At 42.9% G+C, this 24,178-nt stretch overlaps 1 protein-coding gene across 1 annotated transcript in view; it reads right to left on the bottom strand.

The window, feature by feature from the left end:
- TRABD2B (TraB domain containing 2B) overlaps nucleotides 1-24,178 on the bottom strand; it is a 297,330-nt gene that overhangs the window by 135,445 nt on the left and 137,707 nt on the right. Inside the window, exon 3 of the mRNA XM_076340249.1 lies at nucleotides 146-292. Coding sequence (XP_076196364.1) covers nucleotides 146-292 — 147 coding nt within the window. The remainder of the gene's footprint in view (nucleotides 1-145; nucleotides 293-24,178) is intronic.

Raw genomic sequence — 24,178 nt, 5'->3', positions numbered from 1 at the left:
TAATGAATACAGATCCTTATATCCAGTGTAGAAATTTTAGATCAGGGTTTTGGTAGGAGACACTTCCTGGCTCTGTAAGGGACATTGCTATTAAAGCACCTGATTTTTCTCAATTAGCTGGCCCATCCGCAACGCTTTTGCTTACCTGAGAAGTGTCATGGTTGAATATGACAGCATTCAGGTCTCCACAGTTATAGTGCTTGATGAGATCTTCAGTGGTATACGGGGCCTGCAAACTGCCTGCTCGGAGGCTTTCGTGTTGGAGCAGAGTTTGATTTAGAGCAAACAGCACCTGTAGAAACGCAGACAAGAAAAACAGGGAGGAGTTAAAGATATTAGGAATTAAAGCAGCAAAGTCTAAAAGGCCAAACCTTGGAAAACTCTCTTGCACCTGAAGTCTGTTGACCCATCCTGGCCCACAGTAACAAGGGCTGATCTTTAGGCATTCCCAACTGGAAGCGGAGTCAGATGCAAGGTCCCCTACTGGCAGAAGACCTTATAAAACCCTTGATATTCTGAATAAAGTATAACTTCACAACACATATATATTGCTCAGAGGTCACGGTCTGAGAACTTTTAGGCTGTCTGTGCTGACTGCTTGGCTACATGAGAGACACTGGAATGAAAAAGCCTCTAAATTAGGAAACTTCTATTGCCTCTGACTGTTTCCTGTCTGCTAGCTTAAATCCAAAGTCCAAACTCAGTTGGAAGGTTTTTGATAAAAATCAAAATCTTCTGAACTTCTGAAATCACAGTTGTTGTATTGGGACTTTCTGCATGCTTCTAGTAGCAGAAACTTCAGGAAATTCATTATTAGCCTCCCTCCTTTAGTCTTTCCCCCTTCAGCCACCCTTTTGCAAAGTGAACAGAGATACTACTTGTAACACTGCCCAGCAGACTAGTTGAGTGTCCCCATCCCAAACCTGAAAATACCAAGAAAGCAGAAGCACTCTTTACTATGTAAATTTTGATAACAAAAAAAATGAATGTCCTTAAAGATAATGTTTTTTCCTTGCATTACCAAAAAGGCTACTAAATTTCACATGAATTACCACAAATCTTTTTATATTTGTGATAGACTGTGGGAGTAATTTATACCATAATAATTTACTGAACCACCAAGTCTGGGCTTTTCATGTTCAGCTTTCCAAGAACCTTCCAAAGAAACTTGATAAAAAGTAGATGAATAAATCAGAAGAATAGTAGTTAAGACAGTTTGTCACAAATTATATAAGTAAGCAAACGCACTTTTTCTAAAATAAAGTGATATATAGTGACTGCAAATTCAGAGTTCTGAAAAATTATATTGATGTGTCATTTTTCATGAAAAGACTCCTGCATCCCTCAGCCTCACGTTTCACCACATTTTCAGCTTCTCACATTTATAACAGCAGCGCCCTATCCATCCCAAAGAATAACCATCATCTCAAAATCTGGGTAAAGTACCCCATGCTGAGCTCCAGCTGGCCCAGCTAGGCTGCAGTCTGTAACACATATTCTTACTTACCTTCTTAACTTTAAGCAACTGAACCCACTTTAAGGAGTGAACCCTGAAGGATTTTAATATTAACAATGTACATATGTACTTGCAGGATGGAAGTTCTTATTAGTTTAAAATTATGATTCCTATTGAAGTTTATCTGAAGGAAAGGAAACAGTCAATTGGATTTACTCCTGCAAAACCTGAGATATATAACAAATATGATCTGAGATTAAACAAAAAAAAAAAAAAAAAAAAATCATCATCTCCAGGGCATTAAAAGCCTCTTAATACAAAGCTGTTACATGCTAACTAACATACACAAATTGGTTGAGGAAAAGAAAATGTTATCTTTAAATTTACTTTTAAAAAATATAAACATGGTCTTTCAACTGAACCTGTTATACCTCAATTCAGCAATCGGTTCCCCATTAAGATCAAGCCTAAAAGATTTCCTTGCCCAGATCTAAGAGTCTCTTCAGGCTTTTCTACAAAGAGATCAATCTTTCCTAGGACCACAGCCTGAAGTTAAGCATCTTCCTAACTTAGATTTTCTCTAATTTAAAAAATCTGCAAAAAATACAGTTTGAAAAATTTCTAACCTTTGAAATGATCTGAGCTTTTTCTTTTTCCCCTAAGGGCTACAGATTGAAGAGGAAATAGTTCATCCCAGGATTTCCTGGGGATTCTAAACATTTTGGCTAATAAAAATAAAAGCTTAGAAAAACATTGACAGGAAAACTGAGAGCAGAGGTTTTCCCGAAATGCTTTTAGTAAAATCCTTCTCATTTTTGACTTTTTAAACAATGGAAGTTGCTGGATTTTTAGATACAAAAATATGTATACACACAGGCACCACATACACAAACCACCAACAAACCCTGAGGATAAGACAGTGTGTTTTACGATAAAATATTAAGAAGGTGATAAACAAATCCTTACTTTACTCCCAATGCCTTTTTTTTTCTTTTTTTTCTTTTTTTTTTTTTTGGGGGGGGGGTGTGTGTTTAAAATTCTGGCTTCCTGGGGAATCCAGTCCTGTGCATTAATGCTCTGGGTCTGTCTGTTTCCTCCTAACAAATTTGGAACCTATTAGTTGATTTCAGTCACATTTGCAGAGAGTTAGAGGTCTTAAAGAAAATTGCCTGTATGTTCCTTGAAAATAAGTGCTGGGCTGCAGAAAAGCCCACAGTACAACTTCACTTCTTATAAGACATCAAAGACTCCACATGAGACAGAATGAGTTATTTGGAGTTTACAACAGTAGATGGACCCCTGTACACCGGACCCCAGATTTCATTAGTGTCAGGACGTTCATGTCCCCGTTCCCTGCCCCTGAGGAGCTTTGGGACCTAGAGGTGATGCTGGCCACAAGCTGAAGTCCAGCACACTGCTACCGCTGCCGGGGAGCTCATTGCTGGGTGCAAACTACTGCCCGAAAAGCAATTAAAGAGATTTTATTTTAGGAGGGAAGTTAAAATTAGAAACTCAAACACTTGAATATGCTAAAGGAAAACTGTAACCACTTAAACAGATTTCTAGAGAAGTCTTGCTTAATCAAGTCATAACCATCATGGTTTTTGGTCAGGCGGCTCAAAACAAACTCGAGAAGCGGGGTCTCGTCGCAGCCGTCTGCTCGTTGGCTGGATTTGTAGACCATTTCCTTCAGAGTCAGGTTAAAGCCACCTTTAAACCTGAATTTATTTTTCCTTACTGTTCAGATAATGCCACAAAAACAACACTGTTTTCTTTCCTTCTCTCTATCTTAATATCAGTGACCCCATGACCTCCAGCCTAAATCTCTATCTGAGTTAAATCTCCCAGAGGTGCCTGAGATTACTGAACAACTGATGACTTCAAAATAAACACACTTAGAGCGACTGCCTATACACAGTCCCACCTAATAAATATAGCAGACAGTATTTGTTCTGGGAAGTGATGGGAAGTTATGAGTTCGGCTCTGGGAAAGTGCATTTTTATTCACGCAATTTATGGTCCTCACATTGGCGTGCTTTGAAAGCTATTTTTGGACAGCTGTCTCTGGCCCCCATTTGCGACCGATCAACCGTGGACAACAGAAAGGGGTTTTTATCCTGCCAGGAGGAAGCCTTTTTATCTGAGCGGTGTCATTCTCCTGTGCAAAGCAGCAACCCAACACACAGATTTTTATTTGGGTGTTTGGAGACACCAGCTCAGCCCTTAGGGCAGACCTATGGGTCCTGTTTTACTGCCTAAAAGGGAGTGGGTACCACCAATTCCACACAGCGCCAGGAACCACCAGGCCAGACTTTTTAGCAGCTCTTTTGCACAGACTATGGCCATCTCAAGGATAAGGGGATTGGACCAGTAATTTCTGCCATGGCAAGGTCAGAGGGGATACAGCAGAGCTGGGCAGGGGGACAGCTCTTGCATCACTGGTGACTTCAACTGAAGGATCCCCAGGAGGGGGGAGGTCTACAGAAACCCCAAGTTTCATTTCTTAGTGAACAAGACTGAGCGATTTCTTATGTTCGTGCCAACTGTTCTCACAATCACACAATGGTATCTATCTGTGCTCTTTTGCCTCTATGATCTTGGGCACTTCAGTTGCAACCAAATCTGCAAAGACCAGCCTTTGCCACCCATGTGCAAGCTCACTCCAGGCCTCGGCAAGGGACCAAACAAGTCCAATGAAGACCAATAAAGCAAACAGCTTTACTGATTACCTTGACACTCAAACAGTATTTCTCCCCCACATGCCTCTGGATTACAGAGCCAGGAGTCACACATTAATGGAAGGCATGGGTTACAAAAGTCTACCTCACACATAAATCAAGTTGAATGTTTAAGCCATTTAACTTTCAACTTCAAAAGATGAAATATTAGAAGACCTCCAAACCCCTCATATGAAGCAAGCAGACAAAACTGTCTCAAGGTTTCAAAGCGGGCTGGCATTGCATAGAAGTGTTGGTATATACCCAACAGTATCAGCCGTTGGGACAGTTTGAACTTGTTTTGCAAGCCCATAGGAGTAGATGGTTTGATTTTATGCAAGATTTTAATGAGATTTGGCTTTTAGGCAAGTAAACCCAATCCACAGAAATGGATCTAAGAAAGCATTGCCACCCTTTCAAATAGGGAGGGTGTTGTGGTTTAACCTCAGTCGGCAACTGAGTACCACACAGCCGCTCGCTCACTCCCCCACCCCTGGTGGGATGGGGGAGAGAATTGGAAGAGTAGAAGTGAGAAAAACTCATGGGTTGAGATAAAAACAGTTTAATAATTGAAATAAAATAATAACAATAATAATAATAATAATATAATAATAATACACAAAGCAAGTGATGCACAGTACAATTGCACACCACCCGCTGACCGATGCCCAGCCAGTCCCCGAGCAGCAGCCCCCCCCCGGCCAGCTTTCCCCAGTTTATGTGCTGAGCATGATGTCACATGGTATGAAATGTCCCTTTGGCCAGTTTGGCTGTGCCCCCTCCCAGCTTCTTGTGCACCTCCAGCCTTCTCAGTCAGTAGAGCATGGGAAGCTGGAAAGTCCTTGACTAGTGTAAGCACTACCTAGCAACAACTGAAACATCGGTGTGTTATCAACATTGTTCTCATCCTAAATCCAAACCACAGCACTGTACCAGCTACTAGGAAGAAAATTAACTCTATCCCTGCCGAAACCAGGACAGAGGGGAAGTGAATAGATGCGTACCTGGACTGGGCTTAGGAACACCTTAGGCTTTCCACCAGAAACCATTTTCTTCATCGTATTTGGTTTTGGGAGCAAAGCTAGATAAAAATCCCACTTGTTCCAAGGTACTCTCGCAAACCTTAATGAGTTGTGTTTTATTATGCCACAAATCTGCAACTTCAGACTGGACATTTGAAGGCTCCTGAAGGCCAGCAGCATGTTTGTGCTGTATGTAGTAGCTAAAGAGGAGAAATCATGGCCTTTGTACAAGAGAGATTTCTCCTTACCCATCTTAAGTGCATTTGGCCCTGGCTGAGGAGAGTAAAAAAAGCTCAGAAAACAAAAACCAAGTTATCGCTCATCAAATACAGTATCATGCCTGGTTTATGTCAGTTACTTGTAAGGTCTTTATGCCATTCAGGACCTTATGACTAAAAAGAAGAAATAAGATGTTCACTTCTCTAAAAGATGCTATTCAGTACATGGATTCTTCGCCATGATCATCACCGAACATCAGCTCAAGGATGCAGAGTTGGCTGTATCCTTTCAGCTCTACATTTTTAATACTTTTGCATAGGTGAGTGAGTTGACTTTGGTTCATTACCCTGAACGCTCACATGCTTTGTCAGAAATCAATTTCTGACAAACTTGGACAGCAGCTCAACTCTGTGCCTATCACCTTGTCTAGGAGGCAATACTATGGATTTCTAACCAAGTAGAAAGGTTGCCAGAGCCACCTCTTCAATTTGTCTGACTATGGTCCCAAATGGTGCCACAATGGAAGAACAGCTTCGTGGGGGCATCCGAGAGGCCATCGTAAAATAAGACAAGGAAACCTTATTACCAGATAAAATACTTGAGCGGTCCCAAACTTTCTTATGAACTATCTTGCTAATAAAATAGACAACAAATTCAGGAATTACAACAGAAGAAACAAATTTTGTGTTAAGCTGAAGAGAAAGGGACCTGTGTTCTTCTGGAGTGTTTGCTCCACAGGTGACTTGAGAACGAAAGGCAACCCAGAGTTGGGGTTGTTCAGCCTAGAGAAGAGAAGGCTTCGGGGAGACCTTATTGCAGCCTATCAGTACTTAAAGGGGGCTTATAAAAAAGATGGTGGCAAACTTTTTAGCAGGGCCTGCTGTGACAGGACAAGGGGGAATGGCTTTAAACTAAAGGGGGGTAGATTTAGACTAGACCTAAGGAAGACATTTTTGACACTGAGGGTGGTGAAACACTGGCACAGGTTGCCCAGAGAGGTGGTGGATGCCCCATCCCTGGAAACATTCAAGGTCAGGTTGGATGGGGCTCTGAGCAACCTGATCTAGTTGAAGATGTCCCTGCCTACGGCAGGGGGGTTGGACTAGATGACCTTTAGAGGTCCCTTCCAACCCAAACTATTCTATGATTCTATGAAAACTCTTAGACCAAACTTTGGTGCTCAGATAGATTTCAGTTAGGTAATGGGGGAGAAATGACTTTCTAGTCCTAAATTTACCATGGCTGAACTACAAACATTGCATTCACAAGACTCCAGTAGCTGGAGTTACAGGATGATCCCTGCACAGAGCCATGATTAATAACAATACCACAAAAACAAGTACTTAAATTTCATACTATGATGTCAGCTTTTGAGCACGCAACTATTGTTTTCCTTTGCTCTCTCTTTTGGACATGTGCCACCACAATGCAAATACTAAATAAGCATTACTGGAAGCATTTAAGTGACTATATCCTGTCAGTGCCCAAATTGCAACTCCAGAAAAGAAACGCCCACTCTCCTGCTTGGTTCAAAACAAATTGCAACATAAATATTGAGGTATATGGTTCTTCAGGGGTGGTTCTTTTGTTGTTATCCTACTCTGTACTCAAATAGAAAATCAAGTATACAGTTTCAGGTCAAAATAGTGGCTTGGGGCGGGGAGGGGGGAAAGAAGGAAAAACCCAAGTCCCTGATTTTCCAGATTAATGAAAAGCAATAAAAGTGTTTGTCCAAATCTGTTCAGTTCCATTGGTTTCCAGAAGATGGGTTTCCCCTTTCCCTGAATCTCTTGTGCTGTTGCTAGGAATTAGTGAGCTGTGAAACTCACCTAATGAGGTCAGCATCAGGAAATAGCTCCAAAAAAACAAGTCCTGGGGGATCTACTAAAGGACTCCCCCAGTGTCCAAATGAAATCCTGAATGTCTTGGCACATTGTACAGCTGGGGCTGCAGGAGGAACGCGCCCGACTTTGTTGTTGTTGTTCCTATAAAGGGACAGCTAAGGAAAGTGAAACTATTAACTCATCCACTGGAATTTCTGCTCACAAAAGCGTGTCCCCTCTTAAAGCTGCTCATAAAAGCCTTTCAGCTAGTTGGTTCCATATGTTCCCCAAACCCACAGTTATTGCTTCTGAAAGGCAGGAGTAGTTAACAGTCTGCGGCTTGGCACTGACCAGGGAGACCTGAGGACCACGCTTTTTTCCCCTCCCTTTCAAACTGCCAATTAACCAGTTTAATAAAACAGTTTGAATCTGACCACGGTGCCCCGAGAAACCCCTAACCACCACCTATCGTACTGGCTTAGCCATGACGGTGACACGCGGGCATGGCCTGGTGCAGAGCAGTCACGCTACTGATGTGCAGCCCCAGGACTAAGACTGGTTTTCTTGATGCTGAGAAAGCTTCAGAGAGATTAGGGCTCCAGCGTTCAGTCCTGCACACACACAGCTGCTGTTGAAGTTGACTTCCAACAGCTTGACTTCAGCCCCCTGACTTTTCTCTTTATGCAAAGTTCCCATGATGAACTTACAAGCGAAAAAGTCAAAATCTGGGTTTTTTTTATTTTGTGTTTGATTGAATTAAGGCATTTGAAAACAACAGGAACAATTCCTAGACTGAAAACACTGCAATGTGCATGAGACCCCCCCCCCATTCCCTCAGCCCCAAGACCCCCAAGCCAGAGAAGGACTATCCTGGTTGATAGCAGCTCTCATGCATAGGGTCAACCTGGGCTGACTGACTACTGATTCTGCACCAAGTTCCTGGCTTCAGCAGGGCTGGGGCAGGCACATTGGTAACTCAGAGCCTGAAGAGCAGTTGTTTGGGGGTTTTGGTGGGTTATCTGATAGAACAGGTGACCTAGCTCTAGTTTGTGCTCTTAGATACAAGTCTTCCCTTGCACAAGGCCATTAAGACAACAAATAATAGACCATGGAGTAAAAACCTAATCTCAGTTAATTTCCATCCTGACAAGCTCTTTAGAAATACTGTATCATTCCCAGTAAATACACTATAAATACCACACCCACATTAAAGAGGTCAAAACACCCCAAAACAAGTTCTTGAATATGTAAACTGAAGTCAATAGCAGCTGTACCACAGGCACTATTGGAAGAAGGGTAAGACCTGAAACCTTTTCTTCTAAATGTAATCAACTGTGTTAGTTTCTAAAGGTAATTAGAGTCCAGATTAATTTAGAAGAAAGGGGGGGGGGGGGGGGGAGAGCTTTAATACAGAATTTCCGTCCTTTCCCCTTTTGTGAACCACCACACCGCGGTGGAAGGATCTTTTAGTTTCAGTACCTCACCACATCATCGGCACGGTCTCTTTTGCCAATAACTCAGCTTGACGTCCAACCAGCAACGGTGTAAGTGAGCAGTAACTCTGTAGGATAACTCTCTGCTTTGGTCAATGCCCAAATTCAAGCTTAGGCAAATAAATTAGGAAATAACGGGAGGAAGGATTTGCAACTTAATCAAAACTGAAACACTGAAAGGGATAGAATTACCTCTGTTAAATTTGCAGCCTAAATGTATGGCTTTTGTGTATTTTGTACAAGTGATTTACTCACATCCAGTATTCTTGCACAGGTCCAGTTCCACAGTAGTACTGAGTTCAGTAAATTAATTTTGGTAACTAAACCCACCTAAAAGGCTAAATGTTTGCAGCAAAAGAGTTACACTCTGACCAGTCTGTTTCCGCAAGTGTTCTTCTGGCTGAAGTGCAACAAGTTCCAGTAACCAACACCTTGCCTGGCAGTGACAGCTTGCAGGTCTAAGTGCCACCAGTTAGACTTCTGCACTGCAGTCTTAGATATTGTCAACAAAAAGGTAGAACAGACAGTAAAATCAATTTGTACCTCTGACATGAGACTGCACTCTTGAAGGGAAACAGTGTTGGTTTGTTTTTTTTTTTTAACTTGTTTATAGCTGAACCAAGAGTAGTTAAGAAGAAAATGGCTTCTTCCTGGAACTCACCTCAGCTATTCGGGACTTAGAATCATAGAATAGTTTGGGTTGGAAGGGACCTTTAAAGGTCATCCTGTGGGTATAACTAAGCAGAGTCTGAGACCAAGCCTGGCTTGCTGGGGTGGTGGCACAGGAAGGGACAGAGGGGGGACCAAGGGGCACGCAGGAGCTGGGCTTGCAGCCAAGCCCAGAGCATCACCAAATAGGCAGCAGGGCCGTGTCCAGTTTGTCCTGCTGGACCACTGCCTGCTTTGCCCGGGTGAGTAATGTCTCTGCCGTCCTCTACACCTACGGGTTTCACATGGCCTGGTGTTACTTTAGACAGCCATCATCCGGTACCACACAGTCCATCTCCTTTCTCTTTGTGGAGTTGTGTCCATTCACATCAGCGGAGCACCCCAGCATTTTGTCTCTGTAACGGTCTTTCCGAAATCTTTTATTTGAAAATCAAATGCGTCTGTTTAAAATCAAACCCCGTTGCCAGCTACTCAGCCCTGGAAGAACTGTTATTCCTCTGCCACAGATTAACATGAAGGGAGTAAAGAAAGAAGTGGAGGGAAACAATTTACACCACCATGTCTGACTTGATTAAAATCTAGTATGGGATTTTTAGGTTACTAGTAGGCATGGGCATCGGTTTCATACACAATGTTTTGTTGTCTAACAGGTTAACAGTCTTCTAAGTTACAAAGCTCTGCTCAGTTATACCCACAGGACAGGAATCTCACCACTTACTAGACAATAGCAACCCTCTATATTCAGAAACCCAAATGCTGCCTCAATGTCAGGGAAATCCCCCCATGTAACTAAGGAGTTTTGTGGGCACTAGAAATTTGTGAGAAGGTTTGTGGAGAAGAGCAGCACTCCAGGAGAGGTGCCACAGGGGCTGTAGCATGTTGCTCCAAAGGTGTCGTGAAAACAAGAGCAGTCATTCCAGATAAGTCCAACACCCCCCAAAAGTGTCCAGTAACAGATACTTTGGGAAAGAATGTAAGAAATGAGGTGAGCAGAGGGTGAGCCTTTTTCAGACAACACTCCCCATCTTTTGGAAATCTGCCAGTTGGGGAGCTTGTGGTTGAAAATACCTCTTCTACTGCTCCTTCCCGCCCACCTCCCTGCTCCCCATGCCTTTACCTCAAAATTATCACTGTGCTTGGTTGCACCACTCCATTTAAAGGTAGTCAGCTGCCTGATCTACGCACAGAGAAGGTCACAGTCTGCTACTTTGCTCAGCAATTGCATTCCCCAAACTGATGCCTGGCAGGACGCCCAAAGGGCAGTGCCCACGATCACTTTCCTCCACCTTAAATGGGCACATTGTCCTCACTTTTGGGATCATCACCTTCAAAGGGGGCAAGTGAAATCCTTCCCAAGAACCTGAAACCACATTTGCGCTCTTGACTCACAAGTAAAATTGTTACCGGGCCCATCTGGGGTTTCAATTTTACTTTTTTGTCTCCACCGTAACAGGAGGAATGTGGGAACATGCCCTGAGTGGAGCATACCGGTTGGCCCCGGTGACAAGTGAGCTGCAATGAAAGGGGCACCCTCATGGAAAAAAGCAAAGCTCTAGGGGGGTTTGGGGAACTCCTGGGTTTAGGCACCCAGTCTCAGATATTTTTTTAAAAAGCCTGGTTTCATGATATGCTAAGCATCTACCCACTGAAAAATGCAACCTGTCCTGGGTGTATTTAATTTGGGGTTTTATTCATATAACTGCTTAATTTTGAACTGTTTCTTTTTAATTACCAGCTGAAGCTACATAGTAAAATGGACTAGTCCCACAGGCATGTTTTTCTTTCTATTATATTACAGTGAGGCAGCAGATTAACTCCTTCAGCCATCCCAGCTTAACACCTCACGATGCCAGCACGGCCCTTTTCCAGACTGCTGCTCCTGCAGCAAGAATGGCTGAAGGGGACAAAGATATATGTCCTGAATTTCCAACTCCTGGCCCTGGGTATCAGCACAAACAGGTGCCAATTGCCATGTACATCAGCATGCTGGAGCGTAAATCACAGCCCATCGGGAAGGGGAGCACTTTCCCGCAAGCCAGATGGAGCTATAACCTCTGGCCAAGGAGAAACAGTTTGGGCAACAACTGTCTCAGTTTTCCAGTCTCCACATGAGCGCAACCGAGTCGGCAGCTGTAGAAAAGGGAACCTTTCCTAAGCCCGAAGGTGACTGCGTCCTTGTGAGGTCAGCAGGGAAAGGAAAAAAAAAAAAAAAGAAAAAAGAAAAAAAGTCAAGATTTGCAACAGCACGAGAAAAGGAAGCCTTCAAGAGGAAGCAGGCAGCTGAACTCAGAGCTAAGTGCCTGTTTTGGGTTGGGTTTTTTTTTAGTTTAGCATTCTCTCAAGTTTGAATTAATTTTACTGCGCGAAATGTTCTTGCTATTGGGGGAACCAGTGAACAAGTATGGGGTACCCCATGTCTGTTAATAAACACAGGGCTTGATCTTGCAGCCTGCTCACTTCAGGTCTTCCTCACCTAGAGGAAAGCCCATGTCATTAATCAAGACAGCTGATGGGATCCCACCTGTGCCGGCTGTTACGGGGCACAGCAATCCCCGGGTGGCCTCACCAGGGCAACCCCTCTTTTCCGCTAGAAATTCATAGTTATATCCTCAGGATCAGCTTTGGGGTTGCAACGCAGACATTGCAAAGTATGTAATCTGGGGAGCACCATCAGCGGCTCCAGCCCTTCGCAGCTCTGGGAGAGGGAGCATGCACAAGGGATGTGTAGCACACTGCCCATCACACCAGCAGCTGGAGCAAAACGCTCATTTCCTTAAAAGTATCAGAGGAAAGAGCCAAGCACAAACGGCATGATTTTTGTGAATAAAGATGCTGCATTGGCCCAAGTGTCCCTAGGCCCAGAAGGAACAGTTCACCCCGATCCTCCTGCTGATAGCGAGATAGTTTTTGGGTGCAGAGGCAGTGCGTGAGTAAATAGCCCATGCCCTAGGCCACCTCCTCCTCCAGCAAAAAGCCAGCGCAAAGGGAGCCTGTCTGGAAAACAATTAGGTGGTGACATTACAGTCCTGGGTAACAACAGATGGCCACAAAAATCCTGCAGACAACTGCTCAGAGGCGTATTTTATCAAAGCCTGGGAAAGGGCACTGAAGGTGATCAATCATAATTCACTGGGAAGACAAGCAGGCGCTTTGCAGGAGGGTAAGGCCGGAGCTACACCACTGTGCTTCTCAAAGGCAGCCTGCTGGGGTCCCTCTGCAGGGCAGCAGCCTGCCGCTGAAAATGACCCTTTAAAATGCTCTCACCAATCCATACACTGTGGCTGATAGGCGGATGTTTTAACACGGAGCTGCAACCCTCTCCGCAAGCCCTGTGGCCAGCCTGCACTGCACTGGAGGAGCAGTGACCACCGACCTCATCCCCAGGTCCTCTTTAGAAGGGGACAGACAGAAAAAGCTACCGACGCAGCCAGGAGTTTAACAAGAAATAAATACAGCAACTCCTGCTTCAGCTGCCTTTCTGAGGGAGATGCAACAAAGGGCAAATGTAGAGGCAGAGATGCCCAAGACAAAAAAAAAATGTCACTTTGGAGCTTGGGGCATGTGGGCAAGAGGAGGAGGCATCAGATCCATACTGCTGCCCTCATGGCCTGGGGAGTGCTGTATACTCCCTGTTAACTCTATTCCTGCCGAAACCAGGACAGTGTTACAGCCCTGTTGCAGTCTACAGGATTTTTGCCTGGAAGGGGCGAGTTACATAAAAGTTATTCAAAATTCAGTTAGCCAGGGAAAGAAGGTGACCTACCCATCAAATCACAGCAGCTCAAATTTCTAATATCATCTACTTGTAGCCAAGCACTTGCCTTCAAACTAAGCGGAGGCCAAGAATAATTACTTACTATTCACCGAGTTATTTACATCAATTATTCAACAAATAAATTCAGCTAACAAATAGCTTCAAGGAAACTACAATCTATTCACAGTCATTGCCAAGATAGAAGAAATTTATAAAATTAATTATTTGCAACAAACTACTCTGTTAGCTTTCAAGGTCAGAATGATAAATTCAGACACTTTATTTTCTACTATATATTAGGCTCCCTCAATGTAATTCTGTTGTTTAAGAATTACGGGAGATTATCTTTCAAGCGACGGCTATAACTGCTGTATTTTCATTATCATTGGGACTAAAACATCTTATTGCTTGAAGCTTTTTTAAGCCTAGGCTAAACAGTCTCCACTCCAGTCAGAGAACACCTATGAAACCCGGTACTGGAGAGGATATGCTGCTAAGGAATCAAGAAGAGCATTCATAGATTTTTGCTCTCCTAGCTAGAGCCAAGAATCAGATGTTGCTGTAAAACATTTACATAAATTGGTAAATTCTGAAGAAAGCACTTAATTTAAGTAACATTTTGGTTTTCTTTTTTCTTCTAACTAGGAAGAAAGGATCTAGAAGAATACTCTTTGCACAGCTTCAAATATTCCTGAAGGTGGGATATTTCCCCACATAAATAAATAATAATAATAATAATAAAGGTAATTAATACTGTTTTCAGGCACCATTCTGGTCCACACACACTAACAGCAGAGAAAATACCTGAAAAAGAGATAAGCCTCAGGTTCACCTTCTGCCCCTTTAGCCACATCTCCCCACTCCTTAGATGCACTCCCAGAAGTAGAGGCAAAAAAATCCTTTCCCCTCCCCTCTTTCTCCTTGACTGTTTAATACTGATGCTCTGTAAATACCCCCACACGTAAGCAAGCACACTTTGACATCCCCTGAAACACTCCATAAATGTTCAGCAGGTTGTTCCCTCTACAGCTGTGCTTCACCAGGAAGATTCCCAGAAATCCTACAGCCATTGAAGCCATTGCACATGGGGACACAGCTCAGACAAGTCCTGGAGACCCCAAGGTGAAAAAAAGCAACTCCCCAAAGCAAATCTCTTTGCTGTTGCCCTGGAATAATATAGATGAATAACAGCCTTTTGCACAATCATGACTGTGGGGCTGGAGCTCAGAGGCTTCAGCCCAGTCTTTACCTCAGGACAGTAGGAGAGACATCCAGTGAGGAATCCCAAAGCAGTGGTACTAAGCAGAGCACAGAGGATCACTTCCAGGTTTGACTTAACTTCTTAAGCCTAACTCCTAGGAGCATAAGGAGTTTCAGAGCCAGTCTCAGCTGGTGTAATTTAGCATCATTCCGATGATTTACACCCGCTGAAATCCTGCCTGCACACCCTGGAGGAGGAGAAGGGGATGGTGCAGGGGGTAGGAAATGACATCCTCCACAAACCTGTGGGGGATCCGCTCATTTTGAAGGTAACATCTGTTCTGCATTTCTTCCCTGCTCATGATCTTTTTACCTTCCCTAAAGTAGGTAACATGGGGAGTAAGTTCAGGTGGTTTTCTAGACCAAGTTCTTTGCAGATGGAAGTTGATCAGCTTAGTTTGCCCCAACCATGCTTTGCTAATTCACTTGACAGGAAATTTTGTCCTATGTTTATATTTTATACAGGGGCAGTTATGCTTGCCATTTAATTGTTCCTCAAATTTTGAGATATAATTATCAAATTCTAAGAAACTTAGCTTGGATTTTGAATAGCAAATGCTCAGAACCACTTAGAAATGAACTGCAGGTCTGGAATTATTAAGTAAATTACTCCAAACCATGAATACATCCTGAGAAAAATGTCAGACAGTTAATACAGAGAGACAAAAATTGAATAGATTGCAAAAGAAGTTACCCAGGAACTGAGCTCTGGTAACTAGAAGTTACTGGATTCAAAGCATTAGGATACAAACAGTATTAAGACAAAGACTTCATAGAGTCTTTTTAAACTGCAAATTCTGAGTCTCTTTTTATGATCGGGTGACCTCTCCTCTTTGCTTTTAGGAAGTTAAGTTACATTTTAGTTTGCCTGTTTTCATCACATTTTGCTTTGGGCACAAATGACTGAGAGAAAAAGCTCTGCTCTTTCTATGCTGATAGAAATTGAAAAGGGATTAACCAAAAAGCAATAAAGTATTCCCTCTGAATGGCTAGCCCTAAATTTTCTTATTAGTGTCTACCCACACTAATTTGAAACTTAGCAATGCTGGTTTTCTCCAAAGCTGTCAGCTGAAATAAGCTAGTTCTGTTCCTTACAGGCTGCATTTGCCAAAGATCCTTCTGCTTTCGAAACACGCCCCCTCCACCAAATATATCAAGATTGTTGCCCTTTACAGAATTTCCCAGAGGTACACGGCGACGTTAAAGAGGGAGTAAAACTAGCATGGTATTTTTCAAGTTATTATCATGGGAATGCTTTGTACACAAGAATGTCAAAGCAAAGTCAAGCCCTGTGCACAGCGCTGAAGGTAGATGGATGAGTGTATGAGTCAGTTACTTGCAAAGATTGCAGACCTAAGCCATTAAAGAGAGTCTTGAGAGGAGGGGAAAGACTCCTGATGCAAGGAGATAGTAGTTCTGTGAAAGATCCACAAAATCTCTTTCAGTTACAACGGGAGTTGCTCAAGAAAAGCAACCCACATTGTCTTCTCTTTGGACTTGTCATAAGAGCATTGGGAATGGCAGGGCAGAAGTCCCTGTAGCATCGTATGAAGTCTCCAGTCCATCCCTAGCCATCTTAAGGCACTTTTGCCAGTCTCCTCTCTAATAAATTCAGAAGCTCTGGCACCTAAAAGTTTCTAGATGATATTGCAAGCCACCTATTCAGGACTAACTCGAGTCCCCTTGCCTCAGTTGTACTGCATGACCAAGAGCCCAATTCCCAACTGGCACTGGCATTTCTCAGAACTGGTCCTGCTGCCTACCATGCAGTCTTGGGCATAGTTTGACCCTTTATATTCACAACTAAATGCTACCAGATGGATGCATCAGTTCAAAGGCTGGTGGAAACAATTAAGATTACAGGAAGCCACGTTTATCCTTCCACCTATAGCACTGAATTAATCACGGCTGATAGGGATCTAAACAGAGCAATGAGGTCTTGCCTTCATGTCCCACTCAAGCCCCTGATTTATATCACTACCTGTCAAGAGATGGCAAAAGATTGCCCAGTAGCTGCTGAATGCTTCTCTCCCACCCTCTCCCTCTCCTGGGGAGACAAATATAAGCCAGGACATTCTTGCTCTGCTCAGGATGCCATGAAACCTAACCTCATGTTGACACAAGCATTAGGCCCCAGGACTGTATAACAGGTCACTGACAGAAAGATATAAGATAGAGCTTCCAAATTTGGCTGGCCACACACACAGGCAGGCACTGGAATACGAGTATTGCTGGCTCCAAGAGCTTGCATACATGTGAAGGAGACTCAGTAGCTAACAGACACCCATGGGCACAGCACTCTTGCTCGTCAACCCATTTTTCAGTTGTGTCTTCTGGTAGGTTCAGTGGCTGATGCTGCTTGCAATTTTTATGGGTTTTATATTAGGTATTTCCTTACTAGGCTTCAAAGGTTGGACTTCCTTCTAAACACAGGAAAAATCCAGGGACCACTGGACAGCTGTATCCCTATAGTTGCTATTAAAAGCGTGATGAAGAGAGTGCCAGAACCCATCCATACTGGATGGGACTGTGAATTTGAATGCCCACATCTGAATTTGAATATTTGTGCTCAAATGAGTTAAAACTTCAGTGCTCATCTGCCTATCAGAAGTCCTACGTCAAGGACCCAAAGGGGAGTCTCAGTGCTTTCTTTGGAAGCAGATCTCCTGAAGTCTGGTTCCTCCCTCTTCCAGCGACACACCAATGCCCACATTTCACATCAACCATGAAATGGGAATGGATCTGTTACTATATACTAAGCTTTTCTCCATCCGTAGGAGGCAAAGCAAAGACAAACAAGGAGGCTTGAGTCAACACAAGGGTTAATTTTAGAATTGAGCTCGCTTAAAATAAAAGTTGTCACCAACCAAAAAGAACAAGTAGCCATTGAAGAGAAAACTGTTGAGATTTATGGGCCCCATTCTAGAGACATAAACGGGGAGTCAATCATCATTTGAAGTTTATTTTTTTAATAAGAGCTCCTCAAACATTCCCTCCACTTTTCATTGCCAGAAACTTAAGCTTGTGGCTGTTAAAAAGTTAAAAATTAGGGGTTTCCTAAGTGGGAGCAGAATGCATGGTTGCTCTGTATGACCCCGGCTACTCTAACAGCTACTGCTAATTCCCAGTGGAAGCATCAATGGCTTGTGAAATAGACTCCTTTCTTTTCTTGTACAAATTATTCCTTTATATTTTTGAACTTCTGAACCTCTGGGCTTAATAACAACTCCACAAGAAAGAAGGAAAATGATTGAGTGTTTATAACAACACGCATCTTTTTTGATTATCATTCCAGGCTGTGGCACTTTCAGTTTAGCAAAGCCTTAGTCATAGCCGCTCTGCAAAACCATTCAGAAACGGGCAGAGGAGAGGGATGGGAAGGACATCTCCTCCTACATAGGAACTGTGGTCACTGGACATTTTGAAAAATTCCCAAACATTTAGCTTTACTGTCTTCCTCCCACTCCCTAAATTATAACCTACTCACTTACTACCCGCTTGAGTTATAAGCAGAAACTGAACACTGCCCACCCTCATGTGCTCCAGCCTTGCAGCCTGCAGATGAGCTGCAACACATCAGAATGTGGACCATAAAAAATTGCAAAATGAAGCAAGACAAAAACTTTAACAACCCACCCACACACGCAAGCAAAGAAAGAAACAAGTCAAGGGAAAATAATAGGAATAAACAGTCTTTAGCCTCTTTTTTTTTTTTTTCAGTTGTAAATGGAAACCAATGTGACAGTGCTGCAACAGATGACAGAGTCTATTTATTTTCTCTAAATGATCTACAGTTGTTGGATTCCCCACTACCTCCCAAAAGCCTTATATGGCTTTCAATTAAAAAAGGCTAACACTAGAAAATGTGTTTCACGCAACAGAAAACGGCAAGGCCAGGCTCAGGAAGCGCTCATCTTTCTCCAACAGTCGATTTAGCAAGCATTAAATCACGGATTATTACATTCTAGATCCTTTGCTGCCCAGTACCATCACTTTGTTGATTAATATCATTCTAACTCATAATAATGATAGATTCATAATAGTAAGTTTGGCAATTCATATTCTGAACTAGATCCTCAGCCAGGGCACAATCCTGTACCCTCTCAGGTCAGTGGTGCAGCACAACCCAACCCTTTTAAAGGAAGATTATGACAAACCTTAAAACCAGAAGAGCTTTGTAAGGACCTGGTCCACATAACCCTCAGCACTCAGCATTTCCTTGAAGAGGCTCAAGTAAGAAATGCCACCACTTACACTTTAGCAGAGCCTACTGCTCAGAGACACATCTTCACTTGACTGTCAGCAAGGAGAAATGAAGCCTGATTCACTGGAGCAGCTTCATGTCAATAAAACTCATCTTGGACCAATACTGGCTTGGCTGAAATTGAGTTGTGCTAAATCAGAACTCAGCATCCTTGAGGTTTTCAAACATTTGCCTTTACATCGCTTATTTACAGGTGATATTTTTTCAGGTTCTCACTGGTATAATCTAGCAGTAACTCTTTTAAGCTGATGGATTTGCACCAAGCTACACCACTCCATCAATTACACCATGAAAGTGAGGGACTCCTACCTTCTTTGCCTATACATCACAAAAATTGACTGAAGGGACAAATTGAGAAGGACCAATTTTAACAGTTTCTTATGGGTGATGGAGATATTTCCTTCAGAGAGTCACATTTACGTAGACATCTTTCCTTTCTCCTTAGTGAGGGTTCTTAAATCCAGCTTCAGAAATCCCAGAGGCCAGGCTAAACCCCTACTAAATTTGCCTCATTAAATGAGGTCCACTGTGGCTGGAACATGTAGATGCTGTAGGATTCAAGTGGCAGCCGTGCCTGCCACTATCCCAACCACTGGCATTTAAATTGAAGCCCATTCATCACATGCTTATGGTCAGATCTAACCCTAAATGAGCCGCTCCAACTTTGTTCTAAAATATTTATTACTTCTGAGTTAGTACATTAAGACGGAAAATAAAAATTCAAACTCTAAACCCAAAACAAGAAACAACACTTGCATCTCTGCAAAAGGTTGAGCAGGAGGGTCTTGGGCTACTGTTCACATATGTACAGGATATGTAAAGGATCCCTCTCATTTCCATCAGTGGACATTTATCCTGCAGGCTGTACAAAGTTATTAGTACAAGCTGTCAAGAATGTGACGTGAACTACAAGCTTCATTAACTAAACAAGGTTTGGAGAAAAAAAGAAAAAGATGAAACACTCCTGAGTTTATTTCAATTTTTGTATTTGCTGAAGTGGATGATTTCCATCATATTTCTTCACCCTTGGAAATAAAGTGTATAAGGCATTGGAAGCCTGAAGGGACGAGAATGCATTTGTCCCTGTGTTAGTTTTGCAGTCTTCTCGCTCAAGGCTACTGCATTTATTGCCTGTTCTTACAACAGGTGATGGACAGAGTACAGGTCTCCAAGCAATTATGTTCCTATAAGTCCTGCGAAAAAAGGTGATGAGGCAGAGATGACGTGAAGGGAAGGCTGAGCAGTAAACTCAGCCCTCAAGGAACACATGTAGGACTTCATCCTAGAGACACAAGCCCTGTAGAGACGATTCTTCCCCTTGCTCTGCTCTGCACAGGCAAAGTGCTTGGGCTTCACAGCTGGGGCTGAATCTGAAGCGTGGTCAGGCAGGCTGCTAGCAGGTGGCACATTTTGTGTAAAGTCCCCACACGTAATAATGCAACCAGATCCTGACATGCAACAGAGCTCGAAACTGCACGGGTGGCCCAGAGCTGCAGTAGGTGCTGAGGACCCATGGTGGTGAAGGCTGTGAAAATCCCAGTAGACTGCAGGATACTGAATGCCAGAGGTTTACAGACTCAGCTAACAAAAATTAATTACCTCAGCTCAACCACCCATACAAATTTTCTGCTGTTCCAGCCCTAATTCGTACGAGAGCTCTGCCAGTGTGTCTCAGTATTGATTTGCAATGGAGCTAGAAAGAAAGAAAGTTTGTGCCCAGTGCTACAGACACGAACTTGTGTTTAGAAGATGTGGGCTAGCTTTCCTGATGTGGGTTTTGCTAAATCCCCTTTGGTAAGAGAAGAGTGAGACACAATGGGTTTGCTTCTTGTGAAGGGGTGACAGGAAGACAGAGATGAGTCACTTGGTACAACCTCATGAACCCATGTCCCAAAGGACTGTGATGCATGGAGGTGGGAAGAGCCAGTCACGGAGAGGAGCTGTCTTCAATTAGCATAGTATTTTCTGCCACGGCATTGCTGCCTTCCAGGCTAAAGCCTCAGACACTGCACAGTAATTGGTCATCAAATGGTGGACATCTCATTTCTTCTGAGTACTCAAGTGGGGCATCATTCACACCAACCTTTTCACTTTCAAGTTGAGTGAGAAAACTTCCTTTAGCAAGTATTTGAATCACTTTTCCTCCTCATGTCCCGTTAAAACAATAAAAAAGTCACAGCCATCGTTTCTCAGCCAGTAACAGAAAGGAAAGAACATTAAGCAAAAAAATCCAAACACAGAAAAACACAACAAAAGTGGTTTGTTTCGCATGATATAAATTGTTCTTTTAAATTGAGTGGGCAAAAATCCACAGAAATGGGCCAGAGGAATAGGAAACTTCTGCAATTTGGTCCAATTTCTATTAAAGTATATGGCAAGCCTAAGATTGATTTCTATGGATCTTGGATCAGGCTCACATAGAGAGAATTCAGCACTTTCCAGGTTAGAACAGAAGCTCTGCAAAACCACCTTCCAATAGTTCACACCAGCCTTTGGTTTCAGAGACGTGATTGAGAAGGTTTTAAACAATGTTGAAATTCCCATCCTGAAGTCCAAAGGGGAAAATGAAAAGGGGCTCAAACAATTCCAAGTGAAAAAGCCAGCAAAGTTGCTGAATCAGCCGTCTATATGCCTCTCCTGTGCGCTCCAGCCCAGATTTGTATGAGAGTTGTGTCCATAAAACCAAACTCTATTTGCTACAGCCCTGCTGAAGTCCAAGGGTCATGCTTGCAACAGAAATCAAGATCCTTCATTTATTTTCAGTATTGCCTTCTCTCCAGGATTTGTTCCCCCTAGACCTTGTCTTTCTCTCACTGTTTTTTCCAGCTCCCTGTGGGCAACTAAATACAAACCTCATTTTTGTGACTCAAAGCCACCTCCTGCCTCCTGAGGCCTTCTTCATGGAGTGCTCTTGTTCTTTCAGACCTCACATCTGTCAAGTTTTTATTCCTCTTCTTCTGTGCTGGCTTTGTGGGCTATGACTGGACGTGTCAAGAGATTGACCCACAGACTGTCTGTGTTACATTGATTTCTGTCTCTTTGGGTGGGATTTTTGAGGAGCACTCAGAGCTGGCCTCACAGGGAGCTGAAGCCATTGAGAGTTCGGTTGAGAAGAAGCTGTTGGATAAGACCACCAGAGAGGTATTTGGGACACTCTACTCATCCTGTTTCTCAGTTCTAAGGCACGCTTCTATAAAAGACACTATCAAAAAACCCCAACCCACATAAAACCCACAACCAGTTGGGATTATCACTACCACCACTCCTGAGCAGCATAAAGATAAAACTTTGAAGGCAACTTCCAAAAAATTTGTTAGCGGCTTTGTACTGCTATTTTCCTACTTTCAAACTCAAACCCACAAAAGTCTCCACCCCCAGGCTTTCAAACACCACAAGACATCTCGTAACTCCTTAGTTTCAATTTATATCATTGCCTTAACCCTGGCTGTTATTAGAGCCATGGTGTCTGGCTATGAACAGTGCAGTATTAAACAATACATCACTGGCTGCTTGCAAAACCCTCCTTCCCTCCCCTCCACCTCCCATTTCTTCCAAGCGCCATTTCTACTTGACCTTATCGCAGCAAAGCACGGCCGACCGAGCGCACTCTGTCACGCAGCACAGGGAGACCAGCTCCAGCCTGCTGTAAACGCCAGGGTTTTCCTGACTTCCTGACACTTTTGATCTGATGGATTTTGTAGTGGTCTTGTAAGAGGGAATTAGTCATGCCTGGAGGGTCAAGGTTGTCAGACCTCATGCTGAAGTGCACATGTATTCCTGAAAGGAAAACTAACAAAAGCAGATTTTGTGCCAGGTTAGGAGAGGAAGAAGATATCAACAAATTGACAGAAAACAGCTTCTGTGACTTTCCAGCCCAGCAAGGACCAGACGGCAGGGCTGGGACAAAAAAAAAAAAAGGAAAGAAAAAGGGAAAAGAGAAAAGGGGAAAGGGAGGAAAGGGAAAGAAAAGGGCAAGGGCAAGGGAGAGGGAGAGGGAGAGGGAGAGGGAGAGGGAGAGGGAGAGGGAGAGGGAGGAAAAAGAAAAGGAAAGGAAAAAGGGAAGGGAAGAAAAAGGAAAAAAAAGAAAAAAGAAAAAGAAGAAAAAGAAAAAGAGAAAAAGAAAAGGAAAAAGAAAAAGAAAAAGAAAAAGAAAAAGAAAAAGAAAAAGAAAAAGAAAAAGAAAAAGAAAAAGAAAAAGAAAAAGAAAAAAAAGAAAAAGAAAAAGAAAAAGAAAAAGAAAAAGAAAAAGAAAAAGAAAAAGAAAAAGAAAAAGAAAAAGAAAAAGAAAAAGAAAAAGAAAAAGAAAAAGAAAAAGAAAAAGGTTCTACCCCACTACTCAGTGTATTGAATAATTTCAGGTAAAGAAATCTTACTTTGGTTATGGCAATCACATACTAGCTAATCACTCAGGATCCTTTATTAATGAGGAAGGATTTAAAAGCATTGCAAGACTTGATGAGCTCAGACAGTCTGGATAATATAATCCTCTGGCCTTGCAATAATGCTGTTAGCACAAAATATATTGATAGATAAATAGGAGTGAACAAGAAAATACAGCTAACAAAGTAACAACAGACTTGGTGCAAGTCAGCCTAGGTCAGCTAACAACAGTCAAAAGACTCAACGATGACAATTTTCCTAGCTCATGGTCCAACTTCACAGCCTCTACTCAAGTGAGTAAATCCTGCCCCTGTGAGTTGCACCAATTCACACTGACTACAGTGAAACTGTGAAAAGGGTTTCTTGTAACGTGTCAGATGGAGGAGGGGTTGGGGGAAGCTGTTAAAAATCAAAGTCTGAATTGGCTAAATTGGCAAGTAGTGTGGCTTGACAGGAACAGATCAGGGGAGAGGTGGGGCCTGATATAAACATTATATACATTTCGGGAGGTTTATTTTGGCTTTAGCACAAGGCTGGTCCCATGGACTGAATGCCTGTTGAATCCACAATAAGCACCAAGGTGCAAGAGGGGTAAGACTGAGGGATATATTTCAAAAGCAAGCTCCTAATCCAAACTAAATGCTGATGTGGACAACCCCAAATTTATTTTCATGTGGAGACTTGCTTAAGTCCCCCCATGGTTTATAAGTGTTTTGGGGAGGGATGGGGTAGGAAGGAGTCTCATGGGCTAAGAATGCAAATCACAGTTCAAGTTACTGCGATGTAGCAAGTTAGTGTGTCAGATAAAGTGTAAATAGCTGTCCGCATGCCAACCCTCAGCCTGCCACAACGGCGCAGGAAGGTAACTTGACTTAATCATCATTTAAGAGCGCTCGTGCGGCCTGTTAGGGTAGCTCTGCAGGCAGGCAGCAACTTACTGAGTTCCCAAAGGTCCCATATACCTGAACTCCTAGATGTTACTTTTCGGTGGGTTGCCAGTGCTGGAGGGAAAGATTAATATGAGAGATCTTGACCGTACCATAAACACTCAACAATACTTTTTCCTATTAGGACTTATTTAAACCTACACCGGTTTATCTGCTGAACCACCACATTTGGTG

Source organism: Aptenodytes patagonicus, chromosome 5 (genome assembly GCF_965638725.1).
Source record: "Aptenodytes patagonicus chromosome 5, bAptPat1.pri.cur, whole genome shotgun sequence".
Lineage (NCBI taxonomy): Eukaryota > Metazoa > Chordata > Aves > Sphenisciformes > Spheniscidae > Aptenodytes > Aptenodytes patagonicus.
This window is presented reverse-complemented; position numbering and strand designations above follow the sequence as displayed.